Source organism: Gallus gallus, chromosome 1 (assembly GCF_016699485.2).
Source record: "Gallus gallus isolate bGalGal1 chromosome 1, bGalGal1.mat.broiler.GRCg7b, whole genome shotgun sequence".
In the NCBI taxonomy this organism is placed as follows: Eukaryota; Metazoa; Chordata; class Aves; order Galliformes; family Phasianidae; genus Gallus; species Gallus gallus.
In genome coordinates, this window is record NC_052532.1 from 145,059,240 (window position 1) to 145,077,258 (window position 18,019).

Consider the following 18,019-nt stretch of genomic DNA (forward strand, 5'->3'; position numbering starts at 1 on the left):
GATCAGAAGTGAAAAAAAAAAAGAAAAGCTATTAAGTTTCTTATTTTCTTCCTTCAAAGGGCAGCACAGGTAATTTTTTTTTTAATGTCAACCTCCTTCCTCATACCTGATTCTTAAATCTAGAACAAACTCTTTAAAATGCTATTCTTATCGCCTCCTTACTGCATGCACATTATTCGGATACAAAATAGATGGCCAAGTTTTGAAATAAGTAAATAACAGATAAATAAACCACCCAAAGCCCAACACCCTACCTTTTCTTAGAAGGAAAATGGATAGAATACCCACAGGTTTTATAAGGCTGAATATGCAATGAATATCCTGCCTAACAGGATACCAAGGTCTTTGTGATGCGGTACCTGTTTCTGAGAGGACTGAATGCATGTGTTTTGAATATCCTCTCTGCTACCACAGATGTTTTCCTACAGCTGGAGCTCCAACCCTTACACTTACTTTAAAGTAAGATTAGCCCTGCTGTGTATTCCTCCTTCCCCTCTTTCACACATAGATGGCTTTGAAGCCTCAAGCAGTCGGAAGTCTGAAAACAAGGGCTGAAATTCCTTCAACTTGCTAAGAGAAAGCTGAGCTGTATTATTTCCCTCCTTTCTAAGCAACTGAAAACAGCTGAAGAAGCACCGTAAGTTCCCAGCCCTTCTCACAACCTTTGTCCACTGAGCTCTACAAGTAGCTGAAGCACATCTGCAAGCTGCAAAACAAATTCGCAAGCAAAGAAATCACGCCTGACAGTTTCTTTGTTTCTTTCATTATCTCAGCTGATAGCTACATCTACATTATACACATAAGGTACTTCTATATGTTTAATTGCTTCCAGTGTGACACTGCTCGCTCCCTATGGAAATAAAGGAAAAACAGACTTCAGGTGGACGAGCAAAAGGCTCACCCACCTCTGTATATAGATCTGCTATTTTGAGGCACGTTGGTTATTTGCATCTAACACTGACAGATAATCTTTAATCTTGTGAAGTAGACGAACAGCAACTAAGGTAGTGCTAAAAACAGCAGCCATTATAACAACTTATAATCTTAAAGCAGTGCTGTAATCAGTTCACATAGGGGTCAAAAGCATCATTTTAATTAGCAGGTTTGATTCACGGTGGATGAACACACAAATATCAGAGCTTACTTCACTTCTGCCAGCTTGGGAAGGGAGAGTAAACTGATACCAGCATTCAAGTTTGTTTTCTTTCTGAACTCTTCACGAGAAGTCAATTAAAAAAACAAACAGGGAAAGCAATTCACAGCAGTATTTCCTGCCTACCTTCTAAAAGCTCAAGCTAGACCACACAGATACTTAGCCATCTTCATAATCAGAGACACGGGTCTTGGATGGTCTTGGGCATGGAGATTTACTACAACTACACATTCAAGCAACTATAAATACATGGTGACAGAGCACTGGAAGAGTTTGCCCAGAGAAGTTCTGTTGCGTTCAGAAGCCACCTGGACATGGTCCTGGGCAACCTGCTCTGGGTGGCCCTGCTTGAGCAGCGCTGTGTGACAAGATGACCTCCAGAAGAAGCTCCTTTCCAAGCTCAACCATTCTGTGATGACGTGAATGTATGATAGGTGTAACAGCTGAAACTCCATAACATATATGTTTCAGACACCTGTGGAGTACCCAAAACTACACCTCCAAAAACCCATAGGGGCCTCAGCACTTATCTTTAATATCATCTTTACCTTCAGTACTTATGATACACCTGGGAGAAGGTCTATTATAAAATATAGCAGAGGTCACTGAACAGCAGAACTCAAATCTGGGTTGTACTTCGAGTCTATGCAAGCCAGTAAGATTCCTTCATTACATTACTGAAAACTTCTTCTCTTGGACTGTCAACTCCTGCATGTAAATGAGGAGCATCCCTTTATCAGTTAATGGAGCATCCACACATAGTTTCTTCCAAGAGTTCATTCCAGGAAGCACACAGGGGATAACAGGCTGGAAAACAATGGCCTCAGGACTGGCTTGGTTGAGATACTTGTAGTTCAGCATGTGTATCTGTTCCTGCACTAATTGGTTGTGGAGGGAAAAACCTCTGAAGCTGTTTTCACCTGCTAGCTTCCTTTGAAATGGATGATCAACTGGATAGGATCTCGTGTTGTTTCAAAACTTGGCATAATGAAACGGTGAGCCCTATCCTAGTGCTCTCCCTCTGGTGCGCTCCCCAATTATAATGTGAATTCCTTTTCAATTATCTTCCTTGGTAGGCCACGCTGTCGTCTGGACTTGAACTGTGCTCACTGGAGGAGGAAAGGATAATGAAAGAATATCCAAACTCTAAATCTTGTTACATCACTATTTTCAACAGCGGAACACCTCCCCTGTGCGTGCCATTCCAAGCAAGACAAATACCACTGTAATCATTTTACTTGCTTGCAGCCCTTCAGCAGGCAGATTCTTAAGCTATCCAAAACCATGGAGTCTTTTAGGTGGTAATTACCCGTACTAAAGTCAGTCCTTTGCCACTTTCCAGTTGGTGGCCCGGGCAGACTTGAAAAGTGTGCTTTCTCCTTTATTTTTCTGGTTAAGGGCCCACCTAGTTAAAATACTGCAGGAGTCTGTGCCTTCCCTCTCCCCCTGCGAGCGCAGCAGGCGTGCTGCCAGCTCCTTTTCCTCGGCTGTGAGGCAGAATAAGAACATCCTGCTGCAGCAGCCAGCTGGCTACCTTCTCCTGTCAGGGACTTAATATACTTCCATAAAGTATTCAACTGTTGCTGGATGAGAGACAGAGTGCTCCACAGTGCCTTCTTCAAACAGTCCTCTTTCTTTACTAGCACAGACTAAATGGATGAAAGAACCATATGCAGAGGGGATACACCAACACAGCCTTCATTCTTTGGAAAATCGAAAGTCACCTCCTTCATCTTAACCTTCATGCTAAACATTTTCTACCCAGGACAAAGGCTCACGTGATAGAAGTTCATGCAAACTGGAACAACTTGCAAGCTACTTACAACTTTTATTGACTTCTCATTATACTTAGCTCAACCTTGGCTCAATAGAAGCTTTCTTGCACCGACGAGGGAAAATTTTCCACTCTCTCATAACGAACACAAGAAAACCCACATATTTCCAATTTGGTTTTAAACACGAACATTCCCTTCCAACATCTCTATCTCAAACACTGCTTCACTGAGAAACTGAAAATGAAAGCAAAGAAGAAGCAGGGCCGGCCTCACCAATTCTGTGTTTATCTTTTCCAAGAATCACAAATCAGTCAGGGCTGGAATTTCTGCTGCCAATGCAGCAAGAAGCTTATCTTTCTGGTAATTTGGAATTACGTTTTTGGTCAGCTCAGCTGGATGCTGGGAAGCGTGCTTCAGCTGCTTTTCCCACTCTCTCTGCCTGCCTGGAGAAGACAGCTGGTCCTGCAGGAGTCAATGGGTCAGCGCTCACCGCACCACAGCATCGTATACATGGCAGCTCTGCCCTGGAAGAGCTAAAAGAGGGCTGTATTCTAGGAAATGAGAAGCTGAACCATGCACAATAGGCTAAATGGGCTAGGGAAGTCATAGGGCTCCAGTATGAAAACTGGAGCAGCAGAGAATAGCAGTGAGCAGAAGCAAAGCCAAGCAGCAAACTCCCTCTAGCCACATAGGTCAGACAGATCCTGGTTAGGGACAAAATCCTACATCCTGACATCTCAAAACATTACACCGCCTCTCTGACAAACAGGTTCAAAAAACCAGAAAAAATAAATCTGAACTATTCTTCTTTTCTTTATCACTTCTTTTTTCAGAAGCCTGTTGGTTTTTTGTTTTTTTTATACCCCTGCAGCTTGCAGCCTTTCAAAAGTGTGGAGCTGGCTTAAGCTGATCTGCATCACCTTAGCGTTAAATTCATCACTTAGGTTCAGTTTTGAAAGTTAAGCATCCGTTGTTCCAGGATACCTGTAAATGCCTGTGTTGATTTGCTGATACAGACTGAGCAGAGAATGGCCTGAGAGCAGCTCTGAAGAGAAGGACTTGGGGGTGCCAGTTGATCAAAGAAGACTCCACATGAGCTGACAATGCACGCTTGCAGGCCAGAAGGCCAACTGCATCCTGGGTAGCATCAAAAGAAGCATGACAAGCAGGTCAAGGAAAGTGATTCTGCCCCTTTGCTCTTGTGAGACTCCACCTGGAGTACTGCATCCAGGTCTGGGGCCCCCAACACAAGAAGGATATGGAGCTGTTGGAACGGGTCCAGAGGAGAGCTATGAAGATGATCAGAGGGCTGGAGCACCTCCCCTATGAGGACAGGCTGTGAGATCTGGGGCTCCTCAGCCTGAAGAAGAGAAGGTTCCGGGGGCACCTTATAGTGGCCTTCCAGTACCTGAAGGGGGCCCACAGGAAAGCTGGGGATGGACTTTTTGTAAGGGCACGTAACAACAGGATGAGAAAAAATGGCTTTAAACTGGAAGAGGGTAGATTTAGACTAGATATTAGGAAGAAATTCTTTACAGTGAGGATGATGAGACACTGGAACAGGTTGCCCAATTAGACTGTGGATGCCCCCTTCATGGAAGCACTCAAGGCCAGGCTGGGTGGGGCTGTGAGCAACCTGGTCTAGAGGGGGGTGTTCCTGCCTATAGCAGGGGGTTGGAACTAGGTGATCTTAAAGGTGCCTAAGTATCTGACAGGAGGCTACTGAACATGGGAATGAAGGAGGGATGCCTCCTCTAGTTCCGGCACTTGATTGCGCTGTGCAGTTACCACTGCTTTGCAGTGCTTCTCCTTGAAGGGACTGTGTCATGCTGTGCAGTTTAAGGCGTGGATGCATTAGATCACCAGTGCATCAAATACATGGAAAAATAAACAAATCTGGAAAGTTACATTTTCATAAACGTATCTCTTTATTTGGTTTCTCAAGATGCCCTTTTTTCCCAACTCTTCCCCTCCCATAAACAGACTCACCTTTTTCACAAACCACTTTGCTACTCAGACAGTGACTGAAGAGATTATTATTCACTAAAGCACAGTCATTCCCAATAATAACAACTGGCTCATTTTTGTGACGTAATTTAAGTAGAACAGCTCAACCCGTACAAAACAGAGATTAAGGAAACAAATGGATCAGTTTAGAGTAAGTAGGTGAAAGAAAGTGAAATGAAAAATGAAAACCGAAGCCACTGGTAACTTCTGTTCACCTGAGAAAGACCAATGAGTGGATCTAATATCTATAAAGGACAAATAAGTTTCCTGTGAGTGGTGCTCAGATGTTTGTGGGAGAGACGCTTAAGTTATTTATCAACTGGAAATGACCACAATTCACTGTCAAACTAGCCAAGCAAACTCAATGCAAGCATCTTCTGTTAAAACAGCTGCCTCATCAGGAATGGAAAATTTAAATGTTAACATGATTAGACATGAAGAGAATCAAAAGTATTAGTTTATGTTGTTTATTTAGTCCCTTCATACTACTTTATGGTCAGACTGACAAGCTCAATTTCATCAAAAATCTTCAAGTAACTAAGAGGCCACTCCTGGTGAATTAATGAACTTCTTAAGAGTGTCGAAGGAGTTAATTTTCAGTTTAACTCTCAGTAAAATACTAGGGAGGTCTCAAGCTCTGTTTTCTTTTTTTTTCTTATTGTATAATCATAACATCACAGAATCATTAAGGTTGTAAAAGACCTCTAAGACCATCTAGTGCAACCATCCACCTACCACCAATATTGCCCACTAACCACATACCTAAATGCTACATCTACCCTTTCCTTCAACACTTACAGGGACGGTGACTCCAGCACCTCCCTGGGCAGCCTGTTCCAGTGCCTCTCCACTCTTTCAGAGAAGAAATTCTTCTTAACATTCAACTTGAATCTCCCGTTACAACTTGAGGCCATTCCCTTTTGTCCTATCACTGTTACCTGGGAGAAGAGGCCAACTCCCACCTTGCCACAACCTCCTTTCAGGTTATTGTAGAGAGTGATGATGTCTCCCCTGAGCCTCCTCCTGACGAAAAAGGCATGTTCCTGTGTTCCCATGACAAATAGCAATGTGAGATGTTGAAAACAGTAACACAGCCCAAAGGTTCAAAGATGTTCATAAAAAGTCAGTATCACACTGGAAAAACACCTGTGTGTGTACTAGCCTATTTAATAGTGTTAATGCAATGGCAGATGGGCAGCATGTTATAAGGCTTTATTTATGCAGTCTGAAAGTAAGCATCAGCCTAGCCACACAGACACAAACCTTATTCTACCAACTCTGCAGATGTGCAGCACATAGTAAATGGCATAAACCAACAGAGTGACAAAATTAGAGCTACAACAACACTCGCTAGAACCAAAGTGTGAGAACACTGTTTCATCAGTGCTCATCTACAGAATGCTGTGCACTGTAGACAAACTGAGGTTGCGGGTTTAGAACAATGTTAACCGTAAAAGAGGACTGTCTTTTCTGTCTTACCAAATGACGAGAAATTCCATCCTACATTAAAGAAGTTCAGAGTGGGAAAAATAAAAAATAAATCAAAATACATACAACCATTTACTTCGGAAGAAACTCTTTGCGCTACACATCTTAATCTGCCATCACTTCGCCGTTCAACTATTCTCTAATCTCAATCTTTTTCAAACCTTTTTGCAGGTCCAAATACATCACGTACGTAGCTGATTGCCATTTATTTTTTTTTGTAGGAAATGTGATGAAATCTTCTGAGTCCATATTGCAAGAGATCTCTGACTTTGAAACAAGCCCTTCTCGTTTTCAACGTGACACCGCATTTACGTTTGAAACACAGCCATATCTATACAGGAACTAAGGCAGTCCAGTACAGCAAAGCTGTTAACTGACCCATCAAAGGATCATTCCCTCGGCCCAGGAAAATGCTGAACTGTTTCCTCTGTAACCTTTTCTACTTCTCCTGGCTCAACTGTGTATATGTGATCTCCCCTGTAACGAAACATAAGCAGTGCAGATAGGAAATGCTCTGCAGAGAGGTGACCTTTCCTCTGAAAGGTATATACCTGTTCAAAGTTATTTCATGGAACAGACATGCAAGACTCAGCTTATGTTAAGCGAAACAAGACTATCCTCTCTTAATTCTGTTTCACTATTAACAGCAATCCAGTTTGACTTGGTTCAAAAAGTTTGAAAATCCACCTGTTCCACATCTGGTGTGCATCTAGAAGGATTTCATGACATTTTCAGCATTGGATTTTTTTGCTGTTGTTGGCTTCTTTTAAGCAGCTACAGTTATGAAGCCTCCCCCTGCTCACAAATCCTGCTTTCCTGCAGCCTGATGTTTCTATCTTGCTCTTCTTCAGACTGCCAGAATTACCAAGTTAAACGTTCTATTCCAATCATCTCCATTCCGCTTGCATTTTAGTTATAGAAGTTTCCACAGACTTTCAAAGGACGCAAACACAAAATAATCCTTTGACGTGAAGTAAAAAATTAAAAACCTGAATGGTTTGACAAACTCTAGAACAGAAGCAAGCTTAGGACGTCTCGTTTATGAACGACAGTTCATCTAACGTGGGTTAGATGAAATGGGATCTAGATGACAGAAGGGAATAAAACAGAGTCAGTACTGTGTAACGAAGCACTAAAATACCAAGAGCCCTTTAAAAGCAAAAGATGTCCCCTTTATTCATGAAGAACAAGCTTCTGAAAACTACACAACATCCAAACACAAATACTGTCCACCATCTACTAAATGGAGATTATTACAAATAAGCTCATTGAGAACCACATGAAGGTATTATGGTACGAGAGCAGCACCAGACTTAGAAAAGCAAAGCAAACTGAAGATCAGAAGAAGAAAGGACTCCGGGATCAATCAGAAAACTAGGTAAGAAGGTAACAGTGAAAGAAATAAGGAGAAAACCTGCCTGCTGCTGTGTATTGCATGAATATTTCACCCATGTACAGCCAAAAAAGCCAAGGGCATTCTGGCTTGTATCAGAAATAGTGCTGCCAGTAGTACTCAGCTCCATACTCAGCTCTGGTGAGGCTGCACCTTGAGTGCTGTCTTCAGTTTTGAGCTCCTCACTAACAAGAAAGACATTGAGGCCCTGGAGCGCGTCCACAGAAGGGCAGCAAAGGTGGTGAGAGGCCTACACAAACCTTATGAGGAGCAGCTGAGGGAACTGAGATTGTTTAGTTTGGAGAAGAGGAGGCCCTGGGGAGACCTGACTGCCCTCTACAATTATCTGAAAGGAGGCTGTGGCAAGGTGGGGGCCAGCCTCTTTTCCCACATAACTAGTGATAGGATGAGAGGGAATGGCCTCACGTTCTGCCAGGGGAGATTCAGGTTGGATATTAGGAAAAATTTCTTCTCCAGAAGAGGGGTGAGGCGCTGGAACAGGCTGTCCAGGGAGGTGGTGGAATCACCATCCCTGAAGGTGTTCAAGAAACATGGAGATGTTGTACTGAGGGATGTGGTTTAGTGGGGAAATACTGGTGGTAGGTGGACGGTTGGACTGGATGATCTTGGAGGTCTTTCCCAATCTTGGTGATTCTATGATTCCAAGAGTATTTGCATCTGCCAACAGGCCATCAAAAAGCAAATTGGCACTAAGTCATAATCCGTCATTTGCTATTTATATTCTGGCAGTGTTATGCTTGCACAATTTCTATCAGTTAAAGCCTCCTTTTAAGGGGTGAGAATAAGAAAAAGAGATATTGTAATCTACTTCTGCTACTGTTGTTTGTATTTGTTATCAGACATTTCATGTGTGTCTCATGCATCACTTTTTATTCAAAACTGACATATTTATCCAGAAATGACTTTAACATACTAGCCTTATTCAGATAGCTACAAAGACCTTGGCAGTCATATCCAGCCATGCATTTTATGTGATTTATGCATTGTCATGTAAAATGCAATATTTAATTGCGTGTACGTGCTGTAATCACAGCCTTGTCAAGGCATCCCATTGGAGCAATGGAGACAAGTTGACAGCTAAGCAGCCTACTACTAAGCCTTCTAAATTTTTTTTAAACCTGGGAACTGCTTGGAACCCCTTTAGAGAGTATCAGATTCGTCTTACAGATGAATGTGGATGAGAATTTAACTATCTCATTACAAAGAGATTCTTAACTTTTGTGCAGATCTAAAGTGGTGGACTCTTGCTCCCCCATACAGCCTAACGTGTAATTTGTAGTAACAGCATCCTAACACTGCGCTAAGGAAGGAAGTCACTATCACAGTGAAGGTGGATGAAGACCTAGAAGGAGATATGCTCAGGACTCAAGAATCTTTCTGTACTGCTATCTCCCATTGGTCTGGAGAATATCAATAACAAGGAATTGAACCACTAGCTGCAAAGGAGCTGCAGAAAGGCAAAGAGGACAAGGATAAGAAATAAAAGGTATGTTTAAGTGCCAAGCAAGAAAGCACTAGAATGCAAACCAATATAAAGTCAGATATTTATGCATTATAATGGTTGGAGTACCATAGCACACTTGTTCTCTCTTCCAGCTTTGCAGCTTTGTATGACTACAGCAGCTTCGCTCAGATCTGAAGCACTGCCAGGACAATCCTGCACCTTTCCTCCCCGCTGTTGTACCAACACGGGCATCAACTTCATCTTGTAGTAAGCTGCTGGTTCCAGCTAAGCTGATGAAAATGAAGCTTTTTATGCAGGATTGGCCCTGTGAGCTGCTTTACCACAGGGCCAGACAAGCATCTCTGCCAGTGCAGCAGGGAGACGGGTCAACACCACCTCCAGCAGCTGCTGAGGCTGCGGCTCCATCAGCTCAGCAGCCCAGGCATCCTGCAGACAGTGAGCTAGAGAGAGCTTGTGGCAGAGACTGTGGTCTGAGGAAAGAAAAGGTGCAGGATGATGCCTGATGATCATACGGGCATAAAGCCCAAAGACTATTATCCCAAGCTAAATGGCACAGAAAGACTGCATGCAGAGCAAGGAACCAAGAGCAGACAAATAAACCTGGGGAGAGGCACTTCAACAGCTTGTGTTATTACCAGGCAAAAATTGTTAACACATGACCGTATCCAATAGACAATGCACTGAAAGGGAAAGGAATGGACAATTTATAAAATTTTGCTACTTTTTTATTTGTACTGCTCAAGCCTTTGTTTATACAAACTGCTTTCCACTCTGTTCAAAATAAGGGAAGACAGCAACTGAAAAGGGATTCTGTGATAAAAGTTCCTTCATCTCTCAAACAGGTGAGAGAGTAAGTTACAGGGAGATTTGCTTTTACCTGAAAGTCAAGTTACTGAAATTCAGTGCTCTGAATGGCCATTCATCGAGCTGTGTGATATAATCACATACCAGTAATGCTTCACATCTGATCCCAAGTTCCTTGGTCTTTTGCTTAAGTTTTAGTGCAAGAGCATAAGCTGGGTGTGCTTTGAAATGCCTGAAGTCTAACGTGAGATTGTACTCTTGCAACACTGCCATTCCTTAGCTGCAGACAACACAGCTATTTAAACAATCACACTCATGGGAGGGAGGGTGGGGAGAAGGAGGAAGGCAGCTATTTTCACCCAAAAGCTTATCTAGCTCATTTATTATGTCCCTGCCGAGCACACGGCTGGAAGCAAAGACAACTGCTTTTCATACACAGCTTATGGAAAATAACCTAAGCTTGACCATCTTTTCCAGCAAAGAATGGGCTTAAGTAAATTAATGATGGCATGCATCTGCACCACTGCAGCACAGCATTAATGCATCATTCCTCCAAAGCACGCTTTGCTTTGCAGCTTCCCTGGTACAACCAGGAAAGAGAAAAGCAGCACTATGGAAGGTATTATTACCCACCAGCATAGCTGGCCACTTACCAGACACAGAGAAGACTTACCACTTCCCACGGATGGGAGCTAAAAGGAAACAACAGAAGGTGGGCAATAACTTAGGTGCCTAGAAGGTAAATGAAGATCAAGCTGTCGCCCTGTGCTGCCCTCACAGGGATATACAACCAACTCCAGGGAGCAATTAATCTTGTCCTAAAACACAAATCTGAGTCAGGGATGATGAACAGCCTGTTGAAGGTACAATGTTTTCACCCTTAACTAGGAAGCAAAGAGTGATTAGTTGAGAGTGTGACACCAAGTTTTAAAATCTTTAGAGCCAGAACAGACAACTCTCACTCTCAGAGGGGAGGAAGGAAGCAGACAACAGCTCAGCTCCCCTCCTTCCTTTGACCCAAGTCAGAACATCCCTCCCAATACACCCTAAGCAGAAAATCAGAGAATCATAAAATCACCAAGGTTGAAAAAGACCTCCAAGATCATCCAGTCCAACCGTCCACCTAACCAGTATTTCCCACTAAACCACGTCCCTCAGTACAACATCTCAATGTTTCTTGAACACCTTCAGGGTCTGTGACTCCACGACCTCCCTGGGCAGCCCATTCCAGAACCTGACCACTCTTTTGGAGAAGAAATTTTTCCTAATATCCAACCTGAACCTCCCCTCATGCAACTTGAGGTCATTCTCTCTCACCCTATCACTAGTTACGAGGGAGAAGAGGCCAACCCCCACCTAGACACAACCTCCTTTCAGGTAGTTGTAGAGAGCAATAAGGACTCTTTGCTGCATTGGTCTCTGCTTCTTCCAGTAGTGACCTGCTCACCCACTCAATCTGAAAATGCACTGGATTTGTTAGCAATTACAATTACATTTCCACTCATCCTGTTCATTCTACAGAATACTACAACAATCAAACCAGCAAAATACAAAAAACAAACATTTCAAAAAGCAGCATTTTAAAACAGTCTGCTTCTTCAGGCTATAGAATTTTGTTTCCAAATAATTTTCTTTTCCATTTTCAAAAGCATGTAAATTATTATGCTAATATTACAAGATCATCTAGTCCAACCGTTCTCCAACTACCATTGCTACCAAAAGCTTCTAAACCATATCTCGTAGCTCCTCATCCAGACAATCCTCACCCCATTCCTGCCTTTCTACAAGGACATTCTAATCATCTTTTGAAAAAAATCAGTTTACTGGGTGTTCCCTAATACTCTTCTATGAGAAACGTAACTGATGTGTTTCAGGATTAGAAAACAAATGTTTTTCTTACAATTTCAGAACATCCAGTGGGGTTGATGTGACAATCAGTTAATATTCAAATGCTTGATTTCCACTGGAAATAGTCTGATAGTGATAGCCAAATAATTTCAGTCATGTGAAGAAAAGAAAGTCTCGGGGTGATGAATAACTGACATCTGACCTGCTGTTCATTTCCTAAGCTGGAAAAAAATGCAGTTCATATAACAGTTGAAGCTGCCTAAGAAAGCATAAAACACTGCTTCATGCTTCTGCACTGCCTTATTGTCTGACGTTCTTTCTAAATCACTGCTTTATTCTGAGCAACTTTAATGGTTATAATATGCGTATTGAGAGAGAGGTAAATATCTAGGACAGAGCAATTACCACAGCCCATAAATGTTACGGAAAATAATGTATGCATTTATAAAACGTAGTCAAAATTTCTTAATAGAGTAACACGATGCCTGTGCAAATTTTAAGACAGCACACATAATGTTTGTTGCATTGGGACCTTTTAATATAAAGCTCTTCCTGACATATTTACACCAGCCTGAAGCTGGCTGGGAGTACCCTTCATAGAAGGTGCTTTCCCCACAAAGGGAACATGAGCCACCTTTATATGGTTGCACAAACAAACAAAACCAACCAACCAAAATCCCCACACCAGACCGTGAGCCTTAAGAAATACAGCCCAAGCAGGATTACGAGGTCTTTTTTTTCCTTCAGAAGTCTGAGCATGAGGCACAGAAATTCCCTGCCAACGCACAACATCTGAACTCCAGGGGAAGATAAATACTTGTAGACCAAGACCGTTCAGTCTTTATTCTCAGATCTTCTAAAGGAAGTCTTTCTCTTCTTCTGAGAAAGCAAACAGAAATGAAATGTTTACAGCTGATGTTTACTAAGGATTATACCCTCACCCCGCTTTCTATTAAGAGACTCCTTTTGCTTAATAAACCAGGTGTTAATCCCTCAAAGTAAATGACATTTTCCAAGCCTGCGTATTTCGCTAAGCTTGAACACATTCAGAGGGAAAGACAGTTTACATACGACAGAAAACAGATGTTTAATAAACTGCGGTAATCTGACAGGCAAGCATGGTTTGGTCTTTCCAAAAGACAGCCACAACAAGGCAGCAACTATTTTCTTTCAGACACAATAAAGAGGAGTGTGGTTTGGTTTTGATTAAAGAGACCAGAGCTTTACTGAGAGAAGAACCCTCACCTCCTGTGATATACTTTGATCTCACCTTTGATGCTAAAGGGAAAGAAACAGCTCTGACTTTCTGTTTAGCTCCGATAGTATCATTCCAGTCAAATCAGCACCGTTCACCCTCAGACTCTGATATGGCCAGTGACAGGCATCACTTCAGTCATGGTTAAACATGGTCTGAGTCACTGACTCATCACAGCAGCTTCACATGAGAATCAGTAACGCCTTCGGCACCACCTGGAAAGGAACAGCACTGATTCTTTCTGCTTAGGAGTAGTTTTCAAGCAGATTCTGTTTATTTTCATAATTGCTTCAGTGCCAGAAATAATATAAATGTCACAGTGGCATAAACATTAAGGTGTTTTTTTTTCTCTTCCAGAAGGATCTCCAGTAAATACAACCCTCAGCTATTTTTGCTGTCCTTAAAAACTCGATTTCTTACTGATATAAACTCGTTTGAACCTACAGGAGAGACCAGGTTAAAAAAAGAAATAGGAAAATACCTTATTTTTGCTGTTTTAATAACATCAACCCCATTCTCTTCAAACTAACTAGATATGAAACTGAACACAATACAAGCAGAACTGTACATTCCTATATCTCTTGTATAATACACAGCCTCTGTTGTGTTTCATAAGCCATAGAGTCGAAGTGTCAACCTTTCAAAAACGCCCTAGATCTACCTAAATAGGATTATCATTATGTGTACAAATGTGTGAAAAAATGTACTTCCTCCTTCGTGTTGGTCATGTTGGTGAAAGCATGCAGTCCATTCACAGAGCCACCACCATGGCCAACAGCTCCAAGCACTGTGCGGGCATTAGCCTTGAGCAAGCAGCCTGACCTTCAGGCACTGACCACCTATTACTGCAGCTGAAGCCAGCTCTTGTCTAAGAGTCAGGACAGATCAACAGGCCCATACTAATACAAGTTGGTCATGGTATAATTAGCACCAAAACACTCATACCAAAAGCTGGTCAAGGCTTCTCCTTGGTGAAGGAGAAACAACAGTAGTTACTTCACTTTTGACCAGCAGCACTGGTGAGAGGCATGGAAGTGGGTCATGTTTTTCTGCTGTTATATACAGAGCAGACAAATCTCAAAGATTCTGCTCTAATAAAACAGGTTATTTGCATATGGTGGGAGGAACGGTATTGTCTAAGTGCAATGAGATTGAATCTTGTCCACTAGAAGATAACTGAAACACAACACCCACAAAACAAGACATGAAAAAGATCACATGGACTAAGACTGTTCCAGTTTTAGCTAATGGGTAGGCTGATGATACAACAAAAATTCTAGGAGTAGCAAGAAAGGAGAACCAGGCAGACGGATAGTCCCAATTATTTCACTTCTGTCTCAGAGGTCAGGAAGGAAAAGCACCGGTGGTAGTTTCTGTTTTTACGGAGTTCACAAACTAACAGTAAAGTGGCATAACAAAATTCATGCCGTCCTACAAAGTACAGAGTAAGCAGCCATAAAACCAGTCAAAGTTTGGTCTATTTGCTAACAGAGAACATAACGTCCAGCAAAACTCCTGAAGCTGTGAGAAACACGACAGCTTATCAGTTTATCCTCAGACTGTATTTGGAAGGTTCAGCCAGGAGCTGAAGTTTTGGAAGAAGCAGTTCAGACCCTCAGTTGTGTAGGAAGCTCTTACTTCACTAAAAAGCAAACACACAGATGTGCTCAGGTATACGCATTTGACATCTCCTGCTCACAGCCATACTTGCTGCTCCAAAAATATTGTATTGAAATGGCATCACTTTCTTTTTTCTCTATACTCTGCACCAATCTGGTAATAAAAAGAAAGCATGCTAATGAACGAGAACATGGCTTTACCAAAGTGAATAAACAATTCGCATGTATTGGAAAAAAAATGCACTTCTATGAGATGAGACTAAAAAATGAATGCCTTTTAGAGTAGACTGAAAATCATGTTTATAGTTCCTTTTGGCTACGCATAACTTGGAGACAAAAAGCTTCAGGAATCTGCTCCAAATATTCTGCAAATTTCAGAAGTTTTGATTTTAAAACCAATTGGACTCTCATTGAATGGACGTAGTTACGAAGTAAATGCCTGAGGAAATATTCACGCTGAAGCGATCTGAATGGTTGTTACCAACTAGGTCTTCCAGAAGCCACTCAAGTTTATAAACAGAAAGTAATCTGGAGTCTTCTAATACTGAAGGTGGAAAAAAATGTTTTCTCAAACTGCCAGAAGCAAAGCTTCTAGAGTTATACAGCTGTACTGCAGCCACCTGTTATTCATGTTTGCTTCTACACAATTTAATGAATGGGGTTTGATCTGAAAATAGCTCCTACTAAATGTTTGTTAAAGAGCGTTATAAACTTTAATTAACTGTGTTATTTCCCAAGAGTTTATGCAAGCTTTTAACAGCTAGGAAAATAAAATCATCATCTCTCATGTGTCATCTCTGGGAATTTGAACTACATACATCAAGCAGCAAAATTCTCATCAGAATGTGGCATTTCAAACTAGCTCTGTATTTTTGGACGGCAATGTGTACTCCAAAACTACTGATTTTATTCTGCTCACTGTAGATATGCAACAGGCATTCTGAAGGATGCAAAACCATAACAAGCTGCTATATAGGTGAGCCTTCCACTTTATGACAACACCGTTTACAAATACGTGTCCGGAGAGCTTTCTTTCTACTGCAAGAAATTCTAAGACTGCCTATGCAGTTCTAGTCAGGTGACAAATAGCAGCAGAAAGCAGACTAAAAAGCACGTGCACGTACACACCTACAAAACAAAGAACACCTCACAAGCAAGTAGAACTTAATTTTTATGTGGATTTTCCCAACCATAACTCTTCCAACTTTAATACAGGGATAACATTTCACCAGTGAGCATAAGCAATTCTATACAGCAGTACACATGCGAGCTCTACACATCTTGCTGCTTACCCCCTATTTCATAGAAGGGAAAATTGAGCCAAAGAAGGCATGGAGGTTACTATGGCAACATAAAATGCACGTAACAAAGGATGAAATTTGAACTCAGGTTTCCAGTTTCCTATTCACTGAACGTTGAGAACTTTGGAACACATACATTCCAGTACTCTTTCATAACAGCAGCAGTGTTTGACAATCTTACCATGTTTACCACCTGAGTGCAGCATGTTCAAGTCATTAGTGGCTGCTAACAGACAGTATAAGACATCACTGTTACCAGGTTACTGTATCAAAACTAATTCAATCTAATTCTTCTGATCACACACACGCACAGAAAAGCAGCAGTAACTGTGCATTTGGCAAGTACAAACCTAGATTAGCATCAGTGTGCAGTGACCGTAAAGAGAAACTTTAGATGGGGTAGCTTTGATTCTTTCCCTGCCCTCATTGCATGTATGAGCACTTGGTGCCTGTATGAGTGATAAATCAGTAATAACTTCTTTGACTTCAAGTTACCACTGTTAGGAATTGCCGGGGGGTGGGGAGGAATAAATAAAAGTCACCTAGTGCTATAGTTTACTAGATCAAGGGCACGAGAGCACCAAGGAAACACATCCAATGTTCAGAAAGTAGGGGAAACCAGTGATGTAATAAGCGAAGGGAGAAAAAAGCACCAAAGACAGTCACTTCCTTTGAAGCTGTTCAAGCAGAAACCAAATACTAACTGTAATTTACAATTCACTTAACTGTTTAATGTTATTCTTTTGCATCATCATATATATTTAACACTGATATAACTGCCATTTTCTCTGCAACAAGAATCTATTAACCAAAAAACTGCAAAGCTGAAATAAAAAGAGATTAAACCATATATTTTGAGAAACGTTTCAACAACCGTTAGCCACCCAACCCTCATATCCTTACCGGAACTTCAAAAGTTTCTTGTGTGTCATCCAGCATCTGAATTTTGATGGAGATGAGTTTTCCTGGTGGCGTCAGTGGTGGTTTCTGTCCATGCTCCAAGGTACTGATCCCAGCATTCTCCTGAGCTCCTAACCGGGATCCTGCTGTTGGCCTCTGCTCTGTTTCACCCATGTTTAGAGAGAAGTGTTTCTTATATCTGATAAGGGAATAAAGACAAAGATGACTGTATCACTTGCAAGTAACAGCTGTTGCATGTAAGCATTATGATATACGTACTTAAAACTGATACACCACCACGCGACCCTTAGCATGAAGCAATACTGTCATAAATATATTTTTATATATGATATGAGGACAGGAAAACCAGGCAGACTTCACACTTTTCAAAATACAGAGGTTAATCACCTGCTGGGGTAAGGAAGACAGATCGGCTGTGGTACCACATAGTGAGAAAAGATAAATATTCCTTCCCTCTTGGAAAATGCAACAAGGCCACACTGGAAACAAATACTGTGATACAACTTATATCACAATGAGTTATGCTAATTTTACATACTTGCAAATCAGGCTGTTAGCAGCCAAACCCAAGGCTCCCAGAACTGGGTGGAAGATGAGGAGCAGATGAGCAGCTCACCACCCGTTGAGCACCCTTCCCTCCCGGCCATATCAGCACTTTCTCTTTTGCTCCTTCCAGTCTCCCCCAGCCCTTTTGCACTTTCACCTTGCTTAGGGCTCAGTGAAGCAGGGAAGAAGAAACAGTACAAGATGACCCCAATTATATGGCCTCAATTTCGTGTTTTCTTCAGGGACCAGTTCTGCTCTAGAATGTGAAGCCTACTGTGATCCCAGTGGTAGGTCAAGGACTGTGAGAATAGGCCATGGAAAGTCTGGAAAAAGCCAGAGCAATGTCACTAGTTGGGAAAAACAAGGTTCCCCAGCCTTGCTATGGTCCCTCACAGAGCCCTGTAAGAAGCAAGGGAACCTCAA

At 41.8% G+C, this 18,019-nt stretch overlaps 1 protein-coding gene across 11 annotated transcripts in view; it reads right to left on the reverse strand.

Annotated features, from left to right (window-relative positions):
• Positions 1 to 18,019, reverse strand: part of FARP1 (FERM, ARH/RhoGEF and pleckstrin domain protein 1) — a 198,323-nt gene that overhangs the window by 143,543 nt on the left and 36,761 nt on the right. For all 11 annotated transcript variants that reach the window (NM_001398053.1, NM_001398051.1, NM_001398047.1 and 8 more), the window contains one exon: positions 17,033 to 17,228. In NM_001398053.1, the coding sequence (NP_001384982.1) occupies positions 17,033 to 17,203 (171 nt within the window). In that variant the 5' untranslated portion in view covers positions 17,204 to 17,228. The remainder of the gene's footprint in view (positions 1 to 17,032; positions 17,229 to 18,019) is intronic.